Source organism: Eumetopias jubatus, unplaced genomic scaffold (genome assembly GCF_037043125.1).
Source record: "Eumetopias jubatus isolate StellerSeaLion01/CBP00866 unplaced genomic scaffold, mEumJub1_p1.0 scaffold_12, whole genome shotgun sequence".
NCBI lineage: Eukaryota > Metazoa > Chordata > Mammalia > Carnivora > Otariidae > Eumetopias > Eumetopias jubatus.
Genome location: NW_028274818.1, coordinates 1132106 through 1154640, shown reverse-complemented (window position 1 = coordinate 1154640; position 22535 = coordinate 1132106). Strand labels below are relative to the sequence as shown.

The 22535-nt window shown below is 62.2% G+C and overlaps 1 protein-coding gene across 3 annotated transcripts; it reads right to left on the bottom strand.

Moving 5' to 3' along the window:
- Positions 1-844: 844 nt before the first annotated feature.
- Positions 845-22111, bottom strand: LOC114198644 (ephrin-A3). Of its 3 annotated transcripts, none has more exons than XM_088016827.1 (5): positions 21944-22111; positions 2246-2559; positions 1460-1525; positions 1201-1278; positions 845-975 (listed from the first exon to the last, which is right to left on the bottom strand). In XM_088016827.1, exons 1-5 carry the CDS (start codon positions 22054-22056, stop codon positions 845-847), a joined length of 702 nt encoding a protein of 233 aa, XP_087872953.1. In that variant the 5' UTR covers positions 22057-22111. The 3 variants fall into 3 exon arrangements, with proteins under 3 accessions (XP_087872953.1, XP_027945986.1, XP_027946031.1); XM_028090185.1 differs by lacking the exon at positions 21944-22111 and adding an exon at positions 8382-8509; XM_028090230.2 differs by lacking the exons at positions 845-975; positions 1201-1278; positions 1460-1525; positions 2246-2559 and adding exons at positions 18579-18925; positions 19242-19310; positions 19670-19965.
- Between the last annotated feature and the right edge of the window lie 424 nt (positions 22112-22535).

Sequence of the window (22535 nt, the reverse complement as noted above, 5' to 3'; positions counted from 1 at the left end):
GCCCGGGAGGAGGGGTGGGGCCGCCAGGGGTAGGCAGGGCAAGGTCGTGGGATTTGGGTCCCGGCTCAGGGCTGGAGGAGAGGGGGCATTGTTGTCTCACGGTCTCCAAAAGTGTCTGTGCGTTGCATAGGTCTTGTCTTCACAGAAGACACGAGAGGGGCCAGGGGGTCCCCCAGTGGGGGGGGCCTAACCTGGGGGGGAGGGGTCTGAAGCTGGAAGGGGACGTCAAGGAAGGTCGGGGAGCTGAGGAGGGGGAGGAAGTCTGTCCGTCTGTACATTATATATAGTGATATAGAGTCTGTACATGCCTGCTGGCAACCCAGTGCCCACCCCTTGTCACCCTCGTCACCCTCGTCCACCGCCCGCCCCCCAGGGGTGTCTACTTGTAAACTTGGATTCGATCCAAACCACAGTCCTGGGAGCGGGAGCGGGAGGAGGAGGCCGTGCTTATTGCTGTAAACAGGGGAGGGGGGCCGTGGGCCACCCCCTCGCCCACCGAGTCCCCTCCCTGTGTTCCACCCCTAGAAGTGAACGAGGGGGTGCCTCCCACGCTTGGATCTGCTCTCTCTGGGGCATATCTGTCTCCAGTGGTGACAACAGGGGAGGGTACCGGGGTCAGAGAAAGGTACCAGAGCCACAGGCCACCTGGGACCCGTGGCCGTCCCTGTGTCTGGCCCACTACAGCGCCCCACGAGGGAGAGAGGGGGCAAAGGGGATGGGCGCAGACCCCGCTTCCAGCCATCGGAGCAGGGCTCTAGGCCCCACAGCTAGGCTTCTCTTGGAGAGACCAAAGTCTCCCTGCCCTTTCCCGGCCCCATGTCTCCCCGCCAAGGGAGGGGTAGAGCTAGGAGGCCAAGAGTGTCACGAGGAAGAAGGCGATGCCCACCGCCAGGGGCAGGCGTTCCCGCTTGGGGCTGGTCCCGCTGATGCTCTTCTCAAGCTTGGGCACCTGGGGATCCTCTCTCTCAAAGTCCTCTGTGGGCAGACGAACAGACAGCCTGGTGAGGGCGGGGCTGCGCGCGCGGGCGGGGCACGCGGCAGCGACAGCAGCAGTGCAGCGGGGACGTGAGCACCCACGGGGGCGGGGTGGGGGCGGGGAGGAGGGGTCCGTGCCCCTGGGAAGGCATGCGAGGTGAGCAGGCACCGGGGAGGGGGCTGCGGTTCCAGCAGTGGCCACCAGAGGGCGCTGCGCAGACTCACCCAGCACGTTGATCTTCACATGGGGGCCCATGGTGAACTGGGGGAGGGTGGGGGCCGGCTTCTCCCCGGAATGCGATGCTGCGGGGCGGGGTGCGGGTGGGAGAGAGGAGGGGAGAGTCAGGGCCAGGATCCCCCCCACCGCTACAGCTGGGGAGCAGGTCCCCGCTCCTGGGCGCCCCCCCCCCGCCCCCGGGAGCCAGGGGAGCCCCGAAGCGGGGAGCCGAGGACGCGGTCGCGGCTGGGCGCCGACGGCACTCACTGGGGGCGCAGCAGACGAACACCTTCATCCTCAGACACTTCCAGTGCGGGCTGTGGGTGGGCGTGGCTGGGGGACGAGACGGGGCCTGAGCTGCGTTCTCGCGCGTCACGCCCCTCCGCGCCGCCCCCTGCCCGGGGGACGCGGCTTCGCGGCTCCCCGGCCCTCGGACACGGGTCACCGCGGCTCCGCCGTCAGCCCGAGAAGCCCCTTTGGTCTCAGCCCTCAAGAAACCCCGAGCCCTGAGGGCTCAGTCCCGGAACGTCCCTCGCGGGACCGGTGAGCCTACGAGCCGCACTTCGGGCTGTCCCTAAACCTCTCTCAGCCCCAGACGCTGTCTGAGTCGAAGCCCTAAGGCCGCCAGGCCCCACGTGCCATCCCGGGCGGTCGTGCCCAGCGACGCGGACCACGTGGCCGCCACGTGGGCCCGCCCCAGCCCCGGCGGACCTCACCCCCTGGCCGGCGCTCTGACACTCGCTTTTAGGCCCACCCCCCAAACCTCCATCCCTGGCCCTAAGGACCCCATGCCCCGGCTTCACTCTGACACAGTCGCCTTTAGGCCTACTCGCACCCCCCATCCCCGTCCCTGCGGACCTCACGCCCGGGCTCTCGCTCACTTTTTCCGGCCCCGCCCAGCCCCGCCCCGACACCCCACCCCCCGGCCGTCTCTCAGGTGCGTTCCCTAGCTCCGCCCCCGGGGCCCCACCCCCTGGCCGCCTCCCAGGTACGCTCTTTAGGCCCCGCCCCTGTCACTCACGCCGCCCGGCCCCGCCCCCGGCCGTCACTCACAGATGTAGTAGTACTCGTGGCCGGCGTGGAACTCGTAGCCCAGCGAGAAGGCGCTGTAGCGCTGGAACTTCTCCGAGAACTTGATGGGGCTGTGGGGGGCGTGCGGGCGGTTGCACTCCCAGCGCTTGAAGCCTTGACTGGCGTTGCAGGTGCGGTAGCCGGCGCGGCTCACCATGTACAGCACGTACTGCTCCGCCCCGCCCCCGGGGCCCGGCCCCGCCCCGGGGCCCACCCCCGAGCTGTTGTAGTGGGGGCAGTAAATATCCAGATAATCGTTCACATTCACCTGCACCGTGTAGCCCTCTCGCCGCAGGCTGCGGGGGAGAGGAAGCGGGTCAGAGAGGAGAAACCCCACGCCAGCCCTCTTCCCACGTCGCCGCTCCGCAGACCTTCCCGAGGGTCTTCGGAGCCGCCTCTCTTCTCGGTCCCTGTCCCCGTCCCCAGGGCCCTAGTGCCACCAGTCCCACGCTAGCCCTCCACGCCCACGCCTTGTGCTGTCCTCCTCCCGGCGGCCGCCAGAGGGCAGCAAAGGCGCAGGGAAGCCCGGCCTGCCTCCAAAGGCGAAGAGGCGGGGGAGAAGGGAACGTACGCTCTGGTTACCACAGAAACGGCGCAGGCCCCAGCGACTCCCAGACCCAGGCCCGGATTTCCTCCGTCCATCCCCCACAATTCCCCACCGAGGAGGAGTGGTAGAGGATGGAAGGGAAGGGGGAGAGTAGGAGGGAGCCCTTCCCAGAGATGCGCACCCTGCATCCCCTCTCCCGGCATGCTTTCCTGCCGCTGCCAGTCCACTCCCAAGGCCAGTTTGCCAGGACCTGAGCTCACAGACGCACGTCTGGAGGCTTCATGCATATGCACGCACAAGTTCCGTGGCGCACACACAAACATGTCCACCGTCCACTCAGGCGGCATGCCAGGATGGGTTGACCCCAGCCATCTCAAGCTCTCTCCCTGCCCCCTCTACCCCCGTGACCCGCCCCCCCAGACACACACACACACACACACACACACACACACACACCCCGGCACATGCCCTCTCTGCACTATTACTTGCAATTAAGGTCCCCGATAACGTGAGACAACAAAATCGGGAAGCTAAGGGGCTCAACACCAAAGCTCCACGTGGTATCATGCCAACCAGCCAAAACTTCCATCCCTATACATCCTGCTCCTCAACCTGGCACCACTGCCCCCTTAATGGTGGTAGGCAGAGTAGTGGGCATAGTGCCCAGACAAGATGGCTGTGCCTCGTACTTCCTCGATCCTTGTATGGCACACAGAAGCAGGTGCTGGGTCCCTTGTAATCCCCACCTGCCTTGCCAGTCATCATCAAAGTGTTGGTCTTAATGCCCTCGATGGTAGTGCGGAGTGGTGCGGGGATGGGAAAAACATTTGAGGAGTAGGAAGGAGTGTCCCCCAATTTCTTTAGGGTAGGGATGTACATGTCCTCTCCCTAGAGAACATGGTGGACACAGAAGGCCTGGGGTACTCAGCAGCATGTCAAGCCACTGGGGTCCCTAGGCCCTGGGAACTCCCTGAAGGGAGGGACTGGCTCCCCATGTCACCAAGCACCTCCCAGTGCCACAAACAGTAATTAGATCCACTAGGGAAACATGCTTGGAGGCCTCTGAATTGGGTGGAGCCTTGAGGGTCCCTCCCCACCTTACCCTACTTGCCTGGCCTGGCCTGTACCGCCCCCTCCCCAAGCACTCCCTTCCAAGCCCAGCAGTAGGCAGAGGTGAGAGCTGGTGCCTGGGCACCTCAGTGGGAATGGGCACAGCCTTCTTGAGTCATCAGGAATGCCACCAGTCCCACTTGGTTCCCACGGGAGTGATGGGTCACTTAGGCCCCTCCCTGGCCCTGGCACTCAGGTGGGCAGGAGTCTCGGCCTGGGGCACTGGGAGCAGGAAAACGGGTTAGACCAGGCCTGGCTCCTGGCGCCACCTGGGTTTGCCTCTCGATCCCCAACTTCCAAGTCTACCGTTCCTTCCCCACAGGCTTTGAGGAGGGGGCCACAAGTGCTAGGGGGCTGGGCCTAAAGCCACGGCACAGCCACCCTGGGCCTCCGTCCTTGAGCCTCACCTAGGTTTCCAGACCTGCTCTAAAGTGGCCCCTTCCTGCGGCACTGCCCAGGTTCCCCTACAACACAGCCCATTCCAGCGAGGAGTAAGCCACGGCCAGAGCTATTGGGACAGGTGACAGTTTCCTCGACAGGGCAGGGCCTAGCCTTACAGAAAGGCGGCTGGGTGAGCACCTGGAAGAGAAGCCATCTTTTACCTCTCCCGGGGCTGGGTGGCGGGAAGAGCCCCTGAAATGCCCCCCAAGCTGGGCATGTGGGAGGAAGAGCGGCTTGTGGAATGGCTGTAGGCAGCTGCTATCTGGTGGGCCGAGGGCTGGGTGTCAGTCCCCAGTTACAAGTCCCAGGAGACCTGAGCGAGGCGTCGGCTTGGCTTCGGTGCTGTAATTGAATCTGTCACCCTCCCCGCCCTGGCAGAGGGGAGGAAGGTGCCACTAGGCGCAGCAAAGCTCCGCAGCTGACTCCTGCTCTAGGGCCCCAGCTCCCCATCCCTGGGGGGGTAGGGGGGGACCCGGGGGCCTGGGGTGTGCCTGCCCCTTCAAACAGGTCTCTATTCTTCCTCTCTTCACCCCGTACTGGCCTCCACCTCTCTCGCAGAAAGGCAAGTGTTGACACACCCCACCTGGAGGGGTGCCCCCTCACCCCCGTTATTTCGTCTCTCCGGGCTCTCACCGCCTCGGGGGCGCATTCCGACCCTTCTCTGTCACTCCTTCAGGGCTCCGCCTGCTCGAGCCTGGTGGGGTAGGCGGCGGGGGAGCAGGGAAGGAGCAAACCTCTCCCCGCGGGGCAATTAGGGGCAGGTAAACAGGGTGTCTAACAAGACCAGGGAGTAGGGAAGGCATCCCAAGGGGCGCTGAACTTGTTTAATCCCTGCCCCCACCCCTAGAAGCCGGGACGCGGAGCTAAAGAAGTGGAGGAGGGACGGCATGACACCGACCCGGGCTCTCCTCCCCTCCAGCGCGCGGCCCCGAGGCGGCGCGCCGCTCGCTCCAGCAGGCGAGGCTGGACCACGTGCGCGCGGCGTGGGGTCCGCGCGCCCGGCTGGGGGTGGGTGGGTGGCGGGAACGTTCGCGGGGCGGCGCGTGCACGCTGACACCCCCGCACCCCTCGGGGAGCTCTCAGAGCCCCGCCCCGCCGGGCCTCGCCATCCCTGGCCCGGGGCCCCGGCTTCTCCGGCCGGCGTCGGGTGGGGGAGCGGCAGCGCGCCCCACATCCCCGCCCCGCTCCCTGCGACAGCGGCGGGCGGCGGCGAAGGTTTATTGATCTGCAGCGGCGGCGAAGAGCGAGAGACCCGCCGAAAGCGAGACACACAAACGGAGTGAGAGGAGACGCGCGCAGCGAGAGGGGAGACTAACAGACCCGGGTCCCCGAGAGGGGACAGGGCGAGACACAGCGAAAGAGAGGGTCCCAGAATCGGAAAGAGGACCAGGATGGGGACGGAGGGAGGCGTGGAGAAAGGAAGAGACTTGGGGGCCGATCGGGGAGGCCCCCAGACAGCAGAGACTGAGACGGCTCTCAGGGGCGGGCGAGGGGGTGCGGGGCAGAGGCTCGGGGGCAGGGAGAATACGAGCAGAGGCAAACACCAACAGGGACGTAGTACAGCCTCAATAAATATTTGTTGAATGAACGTGTGAATGGAAGAGAGATCAGCAACAGAAACATTTCAGAGAGAGAGAGAGGTAGGGAGACGGCTAGAGAAAGATGTTCCCCAGGCCGCTTGAGTTAGGGGCGAATAACAACGCCTTGCTCCGTTCTGTAAAGCAAGGAACCTGGCCGTCAGCCGGTCCTCCCACCCCCACCCCAAATTCAATTCCGGGCTCAGGGGACCCCTCGACCTCACATTCTCCTTCTTCCCTCCAGTGTAGTACCCTCCATCCCTAGTTTCTGGGCCAGGTTGGGAACTGGTCTCTCCAATTACAGCGGATCAAACCGAGGACCTGAGTGGGGGGACGGGGGGCGAGATCACGACCGCTGTGCAAGGCACTGCCCCCAGGTCTGTCAAAGGAGGCTTCTGCACGTGTCCCACAGCACCCTCCCACGTGACCCCAGGAGGCGGGGTCGCAAGACCCTCTCCACGTGACCCCAAGGGGCAGAGACCCTCAGCACGTGACAGGGGGTGGGAGCCGGGCGCCCAGCTCACGTGACCGGGGGGGAGGGGGCGCGGGAGCCCGTGGCTCGGCGCGGCCCCGCCCCCAGCTCCCTGGCCCTCTCCACTCCCGGCTCCGGAGCACGTCGCTCTCACGATTTATGGGGCCGCGGCTGCCGCAGTGAGGGAGCCGGGGAGCCCGGGCGCAGCGGCAACAAAGGCCGAGGAAGCGAGGCGGGGGCGGCGGCGTCCTCCCAGCCGGGTGCGCGCCCCCCCCACCTCTGCCGGTCCAGACCTGCGGGGGAGCGGGGAAGGCTGAAAGGAGGCTCCCGGAACCGGGCTCCCCCACCCCCTCCCAGGGCTTTCACCTGAGCCCAGGTGTATGCGGGGGAGGGGAACCTGATCAACAACATTCCCCCCCACACCCGGCCGTTCCCGCATACCCGTGGCTCCCGCTTACCCTAAGAACGCGAGGGTGCCCCAAGGGTGGTGGGAACCCGGGGCCCCTCACCTGCGTATTCTCCACTCCCCGCCAGACTCTAGTGGGGCGGGGGGAGGCGGACGTGTGAGTCTGGGGGAGGGGGACGAGCTAGAGAGAACGGGGAGTCAGCCCCCAGCACCCCCCGGAGTTCTTCGAGTCCCGCTCCGGCGGGGAGGGGCCTCATCCCCACCCCCGAGGTTTCCATGGGAAGCGAGAGGGGGGCGTCGTGGGCTCATCCCCACCCCCAGTCTGACACTCTGGGCGCGAGCAGGGAGAGAGGGGGAGGCGCGGAGCCCCAAACAACAAAGAGCGGAGCGGCGAGCGGCAGCCCCTCCCCCGGGAGGTTGGGGGTCGCGGCCGCCGGCCCTCTTGGTCCCCTCCCCTGGGGCCTCGCCAGTGGCTCCCGAGTCGCCCCCCGGGGTGGGGAGCCCGAGGTGGTGCCGCCGCCGCCGCGGCAGATGTGACAGTGACCCCCGCGTCCCTAGGGATGCCCCCAACACACAGACACACACGGAGGCACGGCGGGGAGAAGAAGACAAGGGCAGGGAGGACTGAGCAGACTGAGGACCCGGCCCCGCAGCCGGCACCCAGCCGCCGCGCCACACACCCCGGGAAACCACACGGCCGCCCCGACACCCGCCCAGACCGCGGCGGCGCCGACAGCCACCCCAGCCCAGACGCGGCCGGCCACGCGGACGGCGACCGCAGCCCCCTCCCCGCCCCGCCGCCCGCTCCCACCCCCAGACGATCGCCGACGCAGACACACAAATCACACACTCAGACACACACGCACACTGACAGCCGCGCACGCCTGCTCACACTTGGAGCCACACGCCGTCCCCAGGCCGGGCGTGTGTGTGTGTGTGTGTGTGACACGCCGACATCTGCGGGCCTCTCTTTCACCGGTACCCCACGTTTCCATCCCCACCAAGCAGCACCTCCAGGACCCCCGCCTCGGCGACCCAGCCCAGCTCACCCCCGCCTGGCTTTTCCCCACAACCAGGGAAACCCTTTCGGCTTCGTTCTGAGGAGGTGCTGGGCCGGACTCCCTGCCTCAGCTCTTGACCCCACTTTTGAAAGCAGGAGTCCTAGACAGAACCCCTCGAAAGCCTCACCGCTGAAAACAGGTCATCCCTGGGCCCCCCCGGTGCGACGGCCCAGCACGGCTGAAGGGGGCGAAGATGGGGGACTGTGCGATGGGGGCACGCTATTCCAGCGGCGGGTGCGGAGAGAAGAAAGGTGGGGTGCTGTGTCCCCGAGCAGCCTCCTCCGCACGGCCCAAGACCTCGTCCCTAGACCTCAGCAGCCTCTTTCAGACGCCCCCCGCAAGTTTCACAGACGCCCACAGAGTGTGTCCCCCCTCTCCCCCGTTCCCAGCCCCCAGCCGTGCCTCCCAGGACCCCCACCCCGGGGCCCCCGAGACTTCCCGGGCCCACCGGCTCCCCCTCTCGCAGACGCGGTACGCACTGGGCTCCCTGGGCCCCCGACTCACTGCTGGTTGGAGCTGTTCCAGTACACCGCATGCCGGTTTCCCAGCGCCCCCCCGGGCCCCTGGGCAAGCAGCGGCAGCAGCGGCACGGGCACGAGCAGCAGCAGCAGCAGCAGCGGAGCCGCGGCCATCCCCGGAGCCGCCGCCGCCGCCGCCCCCCGACTGAGCCCCGCGCGCCCGGCTTCTCGCCTCCCAGCTCCCTGCCGCCGCCGCCGCCGCCACCGCCGCCACCGCCGCCACCGCCGCCACCGCCGCCGCCGCCGGCCCCCAGGCCTTAGGCCACGCCCCTAGCCCTTCCCTCCGCCCTCCGGGCGCGCCCCCGAAGCCCCGCCCCGGGCGCGCTCCCGCCTGGCCCCGCCCCGCTCGGCCCGGAGCGCGCGGCGCTCGGGAGGTGGGGACCGTGCTGTCCCTTCGGGAACGACCGGCGCGCGCCTCCTCTTTCCCTGCTAGGTTTACTTTTTGCTTCCGCGGGTCCCCGGCCTTCTGCCGCCCAGTCTCGAGTTCCCTGGAGAAGGATTAGGGAGGCCCAGACCGGGGTCTCGACCTCCTGTGAGCACATCCATCCCTGGGATGGGGTGAGGGGGATTTGAAAAGGTGGGGGTCCAGGATCGCTTCATAGTAGAACTAGACAACCCCCCCTTCCTTCTGAGCAGTCTGCCCTCCGCTCCCTCGATGGTCCTCTTCCCTTGTGAATAAGGGGGCCGGGGGCTGCAGGGTGGAGAAGCCTCAGTGCGCACCAAGGACCTGACCGCTCCGGACCCGGAGACCCCAGCGGAGCATGAGGCTTGTTTTTCTTGGAGGCGAGGGACAGGAGCTCGCCCTGAGAATGTCCATACTGGGTGTGCTGGAAGGGCCCAAGGAGAGTCAGCTAGAGCACCTACAGAGGATCTCTCACTCACGCTCAAGCAGGGTCCGTCCAGTGCAGCCAGCGGGGTCCCCCAGCTTGGTCGCTGCTGGACGCACTGACCAGAAGGTAGATCTTGGGCTCCAGCTCTCACCGACATTGTCCCCACAGTGACGCCCAAGCACAGACCTGGCACACACACATTCATGAAAGCAGACGCAGGGAACAGAGAGACACAGCACTGGACACAGCCATTTACACACACAGGTGCCTCTGACCAACACATACAAGGGAGTGGCGCTGAGACAACCAGAGATCTGCAGACACAGAGACATGGGAGCACAACCTGGACCATGCACACGCAGGGACTCACACACACACCCACATGCACCCCAACACCACAGTTCCTGTTCTCCTCTGGTTCCTTCTTTGCCCAGGAAGTAGAAATTGAGGGAAAGGGTCTAGGATCCAGACCTAGGGGGTGCCCAGCTCTCATCTCTTCTCTCTTGGAGAGGTTCAGACTAAGAGTGACCAGGTCTCAGGTCAGGTTCTGACAATCCACACCAATGACCTGTGCCCGGGGAGACTAGTGTGATGCTCTTCTCTCCTTTACTTCAGGAGAGAGGACATGCAGGCACCCTCCATCTGCTGATCCTTGGCAGGACAGGGGTCCTCAGGTGCTGCGGTGGGGGGTGGGGGGATGGTGCCATTCAGCATGGGCCTCCTGCCTGGCTGCTGCCGGGCTAGAGCAGACTCTGCCCTCCCTCAGCTCCCCTCCACCCCAGGAGATCTTCTCTCCCTTCTCAGGAGCCAGAAGATAAATTAGGCCCCTTGGGGTGGGAATGGGGGACTTTGCAAACAGCTTTCTCTTCCCCCAGACTCCTCGCCCCCAGGGAGATTTGTGTCACCCAAGTGATTCTAACCTACCTACTCCAGGTGCCCCAATCCCAGCCTCCTCCTCCGCCCCCCAAACTCCCTGCTATGCAAAGGGAGGCTTCTCTCTTTAGGGCCACAGTTGGCAGAGGGGCTGCCCATTTACATATGGATGGGAGATTGCTGATTTGGTCTAGGAGTTCAGATTTCATTTTAGAAGCCTTAAATCCCTTTTTGTAGAATCTGGGTCCCACTTATGGATGTGAGTCTTTTCCTGCAGGACTCAGATACTCCTGTTTAGAAACTAGCACCCCCAGACCCAGTCCCCATAACTGAGCCCTTCTCTTCAGAATCTGGAGCCCTTTCTCTAGGATTTAGGCAGCTCTATCAGGTTTTTAAATTCTGAGACACTCTCTATAGAGCCTAGGCCTCTGTCTGTGGGATCTGGTGCTCTATCTAAATCAATCTCTGGCTGATTTGGGCTTTTGTGTGTTTTAGGATAAGCACCCTCTATGCAGACCCAGCCTTTAGGGTGCATCTCTTTGCAAGTAGTGCCTTTGTGCACAAATGTGCTGTTTCCTTCAGCAGGAGGTGGCCCTATGTGTTTCTCCACGTTGGTTAGGGAGTTTGAGCTGATGGCACCCTTTACTAGCTCCATGGGTGACTCCTTTGTGCCTTGCACAAACTGTAAACTAAGTGGCAGTCTTGACGTGGGATATGGACCTCCAATCCAGCTGTGATGCACAGGCCTGCCCCTAGGCCTCCAATCAGGGGCTCTTGGCCTCTCTGGGGATTGGGTCTCTGTGTAGAAGATCACGGTCACTGTCTATACACCTGGGATCTGATCTGAAGCCTAGGCTTCTTTTTGTGGCATCTGGGTCATCAGTGGGCTCTAGGTCTCTGTTTATAACTGTCACTCAAATTTTTCCCGACTGTGACCCACAGTAAGATATATATTTTATTTTAGTTTTTTAAGATTTACTTATTCATTTTAGAGAGAGTGAGAGCAAGCGCGAGCAGGGGAGGTGGAAAGGGAGAGGGGGAGAGAGAATCTCTAGCAGACTCCCCGCTGAGTGGGGAGCCCGATGCAGGGCTTGATCCCACAACCCTGAGATCATGACCTGAGCTGAAAGCAAGAGTCAGATGCAGGACGCCTGGGTGGCTCCGTCAGTGAAGCATCTTCAGCTCGGGTCATGATCCCAGGGTCCTGGAACTGAGTCCCACATCAGGCTCCCAGCTCAGCAGGGAGCCTGCTCCCCCTTCTTGTGCTTTCTCTCTGTCAAATAAATAAATAAAATAAAGTAAAATAAAAGAAGAGTTAGATGCTTAACTGGCTGAGCCACCCAGGCGCTCCAAGATGTATATTTCACAATACAGCACACACCCCCCCCCAAGAACAATAAGTGTCATGAAACAAGAGTTAGCCTTACTACAGAGGGTGCACTCTGATATTTTTCTCCTCTTCTAGTTTTATTTATTTATTTTTAAGATATTATTATTATTATTTTTAAAGATTTTATTTATTTATTTGAGAGAGAGAATGAGATAGAGAGAGAGAGCATGAGACGGGGGAGGGTCAGGGGGAGAAGCAGACTCCCTGCCAAGCAGGGAGCCCGATGCGGGACTCGATCCCGGGACTCCAGGATCATGACCTGAGCCGAAGGCAGTCACTTAACCAACTGAGCCACCCAGGCACCCCTATTTTTTAAGATATTATTTATTTATTTGACAGAGAGAGAAATAGCGAGAGGGAACACAAGCGGAGGGAGTGAGAGAGGGAACAGCAGCTTCTGGCAGAGCAGGGAGCCTGATGCGGGGCTCGATCCCAGGACCCTGGGACCATGACCCGAGCCAAGGGCAGACGCTTAACGACTGAGCCACCCACGTGCCCCATCCTCTTCTAGTTTTAAATCTTTTTTCTTTTTTTAAATAAAAAAGTGGTGGAGACCCATAAAATTTATTCTTGATAAAAAATAAGTCTAAAAAATAAGTCTGAGGCCTGGGCCCGGACAGACACCTGTCTGTAGGGTGAGGGCCTCTCCGGGGGCTGGGGTTCTCTCCATGGGGCCGGTCCTCCCTCTAGGGCCTCAGGCCTCTTTTCTCTCACCTGTGGGTTCAGCCTGCATCTCCCTCTGGGCCTCAATCTTGCTGGTGCACCTCTGGTTGCCATGTTCTCTCCAGGGACACTGAATTTAGATCCCTGGGAGCCCTCTGACACGGTGCGTCACTCCCACACCCTCGGGGCCAAGGAAGCAGGGAGCGGAACAGGTCGGGGGCACAGGCAGTACTCAGGCTGCGTGGCCCAAGGCGGCTCCCAGGACATAGGGTGGCAACCACAGAGCTGAGCAGTGTTCAATAAATCATGGAGGCTAGGGCCTGGGTGAGGGGGACACCAGCAGGGAAAGGGGGGCCATGGATAAATAATTCATCAAACAAATAAACAAGGAGCCTGTGAGAGGGAGGACGGCGCACGCGTGGGCGCAGGGGTGGCAGCCGCCTGCCCCAGACGTGAAATATTCCCAGGTTCCGCACCTTGCCCGGGGCCCACGCGTGTGCCCCAGAGCAGGCAGGCTGTTGGGATGGTGGTCACGTGGGGACCTAGGTGCCAAGGAGGAGGGTGACGCACGTGCCTGCTGACTCTCCCCAGTGTGCTGTCGGCATGGCCGTGTGATGCGACATGTCCTGAGTTGACGTGGACACACACACACACACACACACACACACACACACACACACAGCCACAGGGGCCGCCGGAGCGTGCCCGCTGCCGTGTGTCCAGGATACAGGAAACCAGGATGCCAGGCTCGGTGTGTCGGTCAGGGTGGGAGCACCTCTGACCCTCGTCACGCCCTGCTCCCTGTAATGAACCCCACAAGCTGTGCAGCCTGAAGTGGGGAGGCACCTCCGGGGTGCTGTGAGGGTGTGTGTGAGTCCCGTGAATACGCTTCAGGAGAAGGTGAGCGTGGCCTCACAGTGACAGGGTGGGCTTGGGGTTGCGCCCCAGTCCTGCACTCATGGGCTCTTCTCGTCACCCAACTTCTGGCTGCTTCCCCATCTGCGAAGTAGGGAAAACAGAACCCTTCCTCCAGGAGCTGACTGAGATTAGGACCCATGTCTGGGAAGTCCTTAGCACAGTGCTCAGGACCCAGGAGGTGCTTGGCTCATGGGGGCCTCATCACCATTAGTTTTATCCATTTATTGACTTATTTATTCATTTTAAAGATTTTATTTATTTATTTGAGAGAGAGAGAGTACAAGTGGCAGGGGGCAGGCAGAGGGAGAAGCAGACTCCCCGCTGAGCAGGGAGCCCAACATGGGGGCTCGATCCCAGGACCCTGGGATCACGACCTGAGCTGAAGGCAGACGCCCAACCGACTGAGCCCCCCCGGGCACCCCATTTATTTATTTTTTAAAAAGATTTTAAGTAATCTGCATACCCAACGTGGGGCTCGAACTCACACCCATGAGAGTCACCAGCCTGGTGCCCCCATCACCGTTATTATTAAGGGATTCTCTCCTGAGTTCTGCCCACCGAGACTAGCCCTGAACTGGCTGTTCCATAACTTCTCCCGCTCTCCAAGCTTCTCTGAAAGCTGTCACAGTGGCAGAGCTGGCCCAGGGCTTGGGGAGTGGGAGGGGCAGGAAAGTTAGATGGAATCAGGGGGAGGGCAAGTTTCCTCCCAAACCAGGAGTCCCCATCCTTGACAGTGTGGAAGGAGGGGCCCCTGACCTTCTCCTCAGACTGCAGAGCCCCTTCTTAACTCCTAAAACTGCTAAGATCCAGACTCTCTTCTTCCCGCCACCCAAATTGAGCTTTCCAGCAAGTGGCTTCAAGGAAGCGGGAACTGGGGCAGAGGTCTCTGAGTAGCTTCACCCCCCACCCCGCCCCATCCTCATCACCAGAACCTCAGCCCCCACCTTCTGCCTACCGGTTGAGAGGATTCCTGGCGAAGGTGGCTACGTCTGGGCGAAACCCAGAGAAGTGGATCCCTGGAGTGGGTGGGGGAATCCGGGCTGGAGAGAGCCTCGGAGGGCCTCCTAGTAGGCTCCAGCATTCCCCAGCCCTCCGGAGTCCTCTGGAAAGGATCTGCTCCCTGCAGGAGAGAACCAGCAGACAGGTCTGAGCTGGCCTGCTCCTCCGCAGACAGAACGGGTTGGGGGAGGGGGCCCGAGATCTCGGTGGGGAGTGGTGGCAGCAACCCCCCTGTCTCCTCTGGGGAGCCAGGGCCAGAGGGGACTACAGGCTTGGGTACACCCTACCACAGCCTGGGGCCCAGCCCTTTGCCTCCTGTGGCCGGCCGCTGCCAACTGGGGAGCCAAGAGTCTGGGCCCCCAAGTGTGGAGACGGTGCCTGCCCACCCCTTCCCAAAGAGCCAACATCAGTTCTCTCTACGCCCCTCCCCTGGGCTGGGCAGGTCCAGGCTAATCTGCACAAGAGCTTCACGGCAAACATTGATCTGTAATAAAACCACAATGTGTGTTCAGGAGAAGTGATTCCAGACACAGAGAGATCCAGACAACACACACACACACACACACACACACACACGCTCACACATACATACGGATGCAAAACGTACAGCTCTGGGAGGGCGAACACCAGCAGTCCTGAAAACACCCCAGACCACAGGCCCACACTGAGTCACACACACAGGCATTATGAGGTCTGCACACTCCCTCCCTGCCTTAAACGTTGTCCTTCAAGCTCAAGTCTCCTCTGACAGCCCATTTCCCCATAGCACTTTGTATGTAGCTCTGTAGTAGCATTTGTACTTGGCGTTATAATTATTTGTTGGCCAGTTTGTCTTCCTGAGTAATCTGAAGATTCCTTAAGAAAAAGGAATCTTGTCTGATGCAAGTGCACATCCCCAGCATGTAGCACACAGCCTGGTGTTGAGTTAGTAGGAGTAGGTAAGGTGATTCAGAAATAATTGTTGAATTGATACACAGGAAGAAGTGCACTCAGACAGGGGGACACCCATGTCTAGAGCGCCTCAGCAGCACACAGGATAACCAGCGCCGGCTGCTCACGCCTCTGGCCCTGCCTGCTGGTCTCCTGGCCCTTGGGCCCCACTACCTCTGAGCTTCTTCAGAGGGCCTCCCTCTTGGTTGGGTGGGAGACCATGAATCTGCGCTCCACCGGAGGGCTGGCAGGCAAACTAAGGGTTAATGACACCTCATTAGTATTTAATTGGAGGAAGGAAGCTGGCCTGGCACCAGACATGTGGGCAGGCCTGCCCCTCGCTGGAAGCAGGCAACCCTCGTTCCAGCACCCTGCCGGGTGTGTGGGTGATTTGGCCCTGGAGACCCTCGACCCGGCCCGGGGCACCTTCCCCCACCATTTGCTTTGCCAATTTAATCTCTAGACAGTACAGACCAGCCCTCCCCATCTGTCAACAACCATCCAGAGGGAGAGGCAGACTGCTTTAGCTAGGCTGCGCCCCCTCCCACCGGAGGAGACACTGGAGGCTAGAAGAGGGGTGGGGTAAGGAACCGGAAAAGGAGAGAGAAATTATGGAGCTGTTAAGGGATAAAGTCGGGATACAGACAAGCGACAGGGCTGGGGATGTGGAGATGTCTGCTCAATTTGACCTTAAATGAAGAGAATGCAAATGAGATGCAGACGATATGCAGAAGACCAGGAGGATCTCAGAATTAGCGTTCCATGTGGCAGCAGCCCGGCACCCAGGACCCCAGCGCCGTTGCCAGCACCCCTCCCCTAACCTTCCTGGGGTAAGTGGCACTGACCATTACTTGGTGTGAGAAAAAGGATCTCGAGAATGATAGGAGCTTGGTTGGGCTGGGCGGCGGGACGTGGGAAGCTGAGCTCCATCCAGTCTCCCCGCCCCCAACCCAAACAGCCACCCGAGCTGCCACTGGAGCTCAAGCAACGACCACTCCCCAGGTTACGGTCGGACGCACCGTCGGTTGCTATGGGGACCCCCTCCCATGTCCAGGCCTGAACCAATGGGCATCACCGCTGATGACCTCATGCCCCGGGCCCCGGGATTCGGTTGGCTATTTGGAAGCCAGAGTGGCCCTCTCCAACTGCGTCACGGCTGGGAATCCCCCGACGACCCCAGCTGCCCTGGCCGGCTGAAAGAAGGACGCGCTGGGAGCTCCCGATTTGATGAATGAATGAATGAACAAGCAAAGGAAGGAAGGAACCACTGAAAGAGAAGAAAGAGAGGGGTCACATAAAAAGACCAAAGCTTCAGGGTTTAGCTTCTAGAGAAAGAGGGTGGTTTGCAACCCCGCAAACTGTGGGGCAGGACCCAGGTCGCAGAGTCTTTCAGGCTCTTGGGGCGACGAGACAGAATGAGGCAAAGATGACCAGTTTTCGCATCTGCTGGGGAGAGACTAGGGCGGACCTAGCGAATTGAGGGCCCCACCCTGGGCCGTCTAGCGCCGCCGAGTTTAGGGGAGATCGGTGACGCCCCAAAACTCACAGGCCTGCCCAGCCTCCTGGAACCGCGCCCCGGAACGCGCCTCGAGGCCTTCTCATGGGTCGGGCTCAGTCGCAGAAGGCCGCCCGGCACCTTCAGCCCGCCCTGGCCCCGGGAGCGGACCTGGCCCTCTGGGGGGCGCGCCCCGGGGCTGGTCCGGCCTACCGCGCAGGGCCAGGTGTGAGGAAAGGGCGGGCCGGCGGGAGTTTGCGACCCTCGCTCCGATGCCCTGCCGCCCTGCCGCCGAGGCGTCCGCTCAGACACCTGCAGGGAGCCGGCGGCCGTCCAGGGCGCACGTCCGAGTGCCCGCCCGCAGCCCGCGACCCGCACCTCCCGCCCCCGCCTGCTCTGCACACTAGGCAGCGAGCGCGCCCGGCTGGGTGGGCGAGGGGGGTGTGGGGCCGCGGGGTGAGGGCCCCACCGTCGTCAGTGGAGGGCAGGGCCTAGTCACCAGTCGCCCCGCGCACCTCGCCTACGGCTTCTGGGGGGGGGGTGTGCAGGAGGCAGCAGCGCCCTCGGTTTCCACGGCGACCCAGGACCCCCTCCTGGATGACAGGGGAGACGCAACTCGAACCCAGGACCAGAAGGCCGGGGCCGCAGCTCATGCTCGAGTTCAGACGCCGCCCGCTGGGCGCCCCAGCCCCTCGGCGTCAGCGGAAGAGCGCGGTGGGGGCCGAGGGCGCGGACGCGCGGACACGCAGGCACGTGCACCTACAGACGCGGCGCTTTCTGACCCCGGCCTCGAATGGGGGAAGGGGTCGACTCGCGTCTGCTCCGCCTGCGGTGCCGTCCCCCAACCCTCGGGCAGAGCAGTGGAACGAACGAGAGCGGGCTGGGTCTGACGGGGTGTGAAGGGGTGGGGGAGGGGTCTGCGATTTCCAGGGTTCCGGCGTCTGTCAGTCTCCCGCCCCCCGCGGCTTCACACGCCGCCTCTCGCTGCCGCAGCCGGGCCCAGCTAATCAGCACAACGTCCACCTATCGATCGCTGGCTCGGTGCCAGGCGGGACGGCACGGTGCCAGCGGAGGCTGCGGGGCACCGGGGCGGGTGGGGCACGGCGGCGGGGGGAGGGGCACCCCTCACCCTGGCTCCACCCAGGACACCGTTCAGAAAGAGGGCTCTGGTGGGGTTTGCGGGGGGGGGCGGATCATAGCCTCGACTGCCAGAGGTGGGAGAGACGGTGTGGGGCTCAGAGCAAAGGGGGCCCTCCCTCCTCGGCCCCACCCCCTCCTCCTTATAAAAGCGAAGAACAAAGAAGCCGCTGGGGAAGGAGGCTTTGATCTGACCCCACCTTCCCAGTTCTAGACCAGGCACCGCCCAGACTGTCCTTGGGGAGGGGGAAGGATGTCCGGCTCGCAGGGACCCAGGCATTCTGAAACTCTCTAGCGGCCCTGGCGTTTGCCCCAACGCCCTGCTTGGTGCTACCAGGGCTTGGGCACCGCCCCACGTGGGTGGGCTGTCAGGAGCATCTGCCCCCTCCTCAGCTCAGGAAGCCAGCTAGGGAGGTGGGAGAGGGGGCCAAGCTCTACAGCTGCTGCTGGCACCCACCGCACACTGCCCAGAGGGTGCCCACGGCCGCCTAGAATGTATGGCCTGGGCGGAGCTGACATGGAGGTCAGGCCAAGTGCAGCTGAGAGCAGAGGCTGCGGGGCGTCCTGGGGTCACGGAAGGAGCCAGAGGGTGTAGATGGGGGAGAGCAACCGAAAGTTGGGTGGTTTATTGAGGGTTTGGTCCGGACACTTATAAAAATACAAACTGGCATGATATTCAACCTCATAGCAAGTCCGTCTTCATAGAAGACAAGTGAGTGACCCCCTGGGGAGGGGAAGATGCTGCCCCAGGGAAGAGGCCCACAGGGTCCTGGGCACAGATGGCAGGCCTTCTCCCTTGCCCTGGTCTGGCAATCCACCTGTCCCCAGGTCTTCGGTCTTGGCCCCAACAGACTCAAGGGTTCAATCCCACCAAATCCCAGTCTTTCTGGGGGTGACAGGACGAGAATGTCAAAGCAGCTGACAGAGACCCTATGTTTGCCTGGGCTCCAGGGTGCCCAGGGCTGTATGCAGCTCCCCTTCAGCCTGTGATAAGGGGCCAGCGCCTGGAAGGGTCACCTCAGACCCTCTGACCTCCCCATCACTCTTCCGTTGGTCTGGCTGGCTTGACTGCTCCCAGCTCGAGCGGCAGGGGCCCCTCCTCCAGGGAGTCTCGGGAGGGCTCTGGCTCCTGGGCGTAGCAGGAGGGGTCTGCTTGGCTCAGAGAACTCGCAGGAGGCGCAGAATTGGCAGCAGGAACAGCAGCAAGAGACAGAGGGGGCTGAGAGCACCTCCCCCTCGCCACCCTGACGTGCCACTCTCTCCCGGGCTTCCAACAGGATGGGCTGACTCCGACTCTGTGAGGGAGGGCAGCACTGAGGGACCCTCCCCTTCAGCAGCCTCCTTCCTGCCCTGCCCCTGGCCTCTTCACTCCCAGTCCACCGTGGCTGAGGCCTCGAAGGGTACTGCCCTGGAGATGCCATCTCCTTGGCCCAGCATAAAGGGGCAGAGTGGAAGCTCCCACAGAGATAAATGGGGGATCAGAGGCCACAGCCAAAAGCCCCACCTGGACCCCTCAGGGTCTAATGCTCCTAGACTCTCCCCACGGCTTCCCTCACTCCAAGGGCCCCACACCCACCAGAAGGGTGGCTCCCCGCACCCCGACCCACTTACTGCTCTCCTTGCAGCAGACAGACACCTGGAGCCTCAAGCACTTGCCAGAACTCTCGGGAGTTGGTACCGCTGGGTGGTGGGAGATTGGGAGGAAGGAGTTAGCACAAGCTAGCTTGCACGCCTCAGACGCCTTCAGACCCTTCCCGTTTGTCTTCCCTGCAGTTCCCTGGAGAGCTTCCCCTCACTTTTGGTCCATACCCTGGTGCCAGGCCCCGGCCGTGCCTTCCACCACGGCCCCTTTCCAAGCTCCTCTTGCTTTCTCCTCCTCTCTACAGACTGCCCTGGATGTCCCCCTACTCAGTATTAGACTCAGGTCCCCCCCCTTCATTCCCAGGCCCCACCTCAAGCCCTCCGCCCACCTGTGGCGATGGCAGGACGCCCCCCTCCCCTGCCCGCCCGGGACAGCCAGCGTGCCCCTCCTCACTCACAGATGTAATAGTAGGTCTCTCCAGGCAAGAACTCAAAGCCGAGGGAGAAGGGTGTGAAGCGCTGAATCTTCTCAGAGAATCGAACTGGGCCAAAGGGAGCGAAGGGGAGGGCGCACTCCCAGCGCTTGAAGGCGCCCGACCCCTGGGCCTGGCAGGCCTCGTAGCCTGGCCGCTCCACCATGTATAACGCGAACGTCTCGGGGCCGTCAGGGGGCCCCGGCCCCTCATAGTGCGGGCAGAAGATGTCTAGGTAATCGTTGAGCTCCAGCTTCACCACGGCGTCTCCTCCAAGCAGCCTGCAGGCATACGGCAGGTGCGTGCTGAAGGGGCACGGTGCAGCTCCCCGGGGGCGTGAGGGCCCCAGTGGTCCCTGCCGGCCTCTCCCCTACCCACTGGAGAGGGAGCAGCTCAGCAAGTCCCGAGTTTCCCAACCTAGCAACTCTTGAGAGACAGAGTCAAGAAATGGGGGGGAGGGGGCGGTAACCACTTTGCAGGTATTGAGAGGTGAAGGGACTACAGTGCCCATAACCACATGCTCAAGCCTGAGAAGGCCACTCTCCAGACCCTACATTTTCAGGCCGGAGCTGCCGCCAACTCTCCAGCCCCAGTGCCCAACAGAGGGCCTGGCAGAGCACTCTGCTCTTGGTACATGTCAGGTGTCAAGAAGCTGGGGTGAGAGACGAGGGGTACAAATCTGGGCCTGCAGCGTAGTCACGGCCGCAGACATGGGACGCCAGGAACCGTATCCTCATCAGCAGAGGCAGAGAGAGGGAGACAGCTTTCGGGATCTAAATGCAATACTGAGAAGGATGTCACAGTGAAAGGAAGGAAGGAAGGAAGGAAGGAAGGAAGAGAGGCCGTGGATGGGGGAGGCCCCTCCAGATATCAGTTCATCTTTGGCCTACTCAGGACTCCCTTCCCTACCCCTTGGGAGCTGCCTGTGGGAGCCAGGACAGGCGGGAAGGGCTGGGACAGGCTGGCCCCACAACATTATACACTGCGAAGCACCTTCCCCCTTCCCGACCATCCATGCAGTCTAGCATGACGGTGAAAGGCCTCTATCCCTCAATGGGTGGTCTAAGGACCACCTGCATTTGGAGTTCTGATCAGAAACGCAGATTCCTGGGCTCAGCTCAGACCCACTCAAACACAAGCTGGGCCTTGGTATGATTTCTGCAGCATCCCCAGTGCCTGGAAAAGTGTCCTACCCAAACACTTAATAAATATTTGCAGATTGAATGAACAGGCCAGAAACCTCGGGGTTGGGGGCCAGGAACCTGAATTTCTAACAAGTTCTCCAAGTGATTCAGAGGCACTGGTCTGGAACAGAGAGAGGGCTTCGGAGCTGGGAGGACAATAGCTGTTATCACGTGGCATCAGCATTGTAATGACCTGTCTTGATGTCTGCCCTCCCCGGGGGGTCTCTGGGCTCCCAGAAGCCAGAGCTGAGGTCTCCTCTCTCTCTCTATCCAGCATCCTAGCACACGTCCTGCGTAACAAATGTTGGTGAGTGAACAAATGAACAGAGTCACAGATTGTCTCAAGTAGAAAATCAGAAAGGCAAACAGATGGAGAAAGCAGAGAGACAGGGAGAACTGGGGAGGAAAATGCAAACAGTCAAAAATACTGAGGTTCAAAGGCTCGGGAGAAAGAAATAATAATTTGTATCTGTACAGCCTGCGCCTCTTTCACACATGTGACCTCGGTCAGCCCGCCTGATTTCTCAGGGTACCAGGTGTTATTAGCCCATTTTACAGATGAGATAACTGAGGTTAGGGAGTCAAACGACTTGCCCGAAGGTGATTCAGCTGGAAGGGCAGGGCCGAGAATGGACAGAAATAGAAGGACCCAGAATGACGGAGATGAACGCAGAGATAGTGAATGAGCTCAGGAGGCCAAGCGAGCAGGAGAGTAAACCACGCTCTTTCTCAAGCGTGAAGCCCCCTCCCTCCCTCCCTCTCCAGACCGCCCGCCCCACCTCGGAGGTGGAGGAGAACAGCAGGAGAGAAGGGAAAAGCGAGGGGGCGGGGCTCGGAGCGCCCACCTTCCGCCTTCAGAGCTGGGGTCCTCCGCCCGCCCCCCAACACGTGCGGGCGGGGGGGAGCCCCGGGCGCGCCTCGCCCCTCCCCTCCCCCTCCCCCGCCGGCTCAAACAAAGGAGCCCCAGCGCGCGGCCCGGGCCAGGCGGCGCCGCGCACAGAGCGAGAGTGGGGCGCGCGCCCGGCCCGGGAGCGCGCAGGCCCGGGCCGCCGTCGGCCGCGTTCGGCCCGGCTACCTGGGGTTACTGGAGTTCCAGTAGACAGCGTGGCGGAGGCCGGAGCCCCCTCGCAGCGGGGAGCTGAGGAGCGCGGCCCAGAGGACAGTCCGCAGCAGGGGCAGCAGCCGCATCGCCCCCGGGGTCCGCTCTGGTCTGGTCCGGCCGGTCCCGGCCCGCTTCTCTGCCGCCGCGAGAAAGGTACAAAGTGGAGGTGGGGGGGGTGCGGAACTGGGGGTGGGGTGCAGAGACTCGCAGGCCACGCCCCCGGGTAACTTTCCACCAATGGGGGCGCACCCCCGCCTCCCCGCTCGGAGTCAACTCCTGTTAACCCTGTGTGCGCCGAGGCGCGCGCCAGGCTCGCCGCGCTCCCACCGGGGCTGCACCGTGTCACGAGGCGGCGGGAGGGGCGACGCAGTCCACTGTCGGGGAATTCGCTTTAGGGAGGTCGCGTCTATCGTGTCTGCGTTAGTACCGGGTAGGTAGGAAGACTTATTTCAAATTGGGAAGATTTAAATAGGAGCACACGGCCTTTGGCCAGAAAGAGGAAAAAGTGAGGCACAGGCGAGGACCCACGAAGCCCGTCCAGCTCCACCTTAGCATATTGCCCCTT

Bases quoted from the DNA above. Each gene is read 5' to 3' on its own strand.
- LOC114198644 (XM_028090185.1), bottom strand. From the start codon at position 8,509: ATGGCCGCGGCTCCGCTGCTGCTGCTGCTGCTGCTCGTGCCCGTGCCG. The intron at 1,279-1,459 runs GTGAGTGCCGTC...CCCGCCCCGCAG, and splicing joins GTTCGTCTGCTGCGCCCCCA to CATCGCATTCCGGGGAGAAG. The intron at 976-1,200 runs GTGAGTCTGCGC...GTCTGCCCACAG, and splicing joins TGTGAAGATCAACGTGCTGG to AGGACTTTGAGAGAGAGGAT.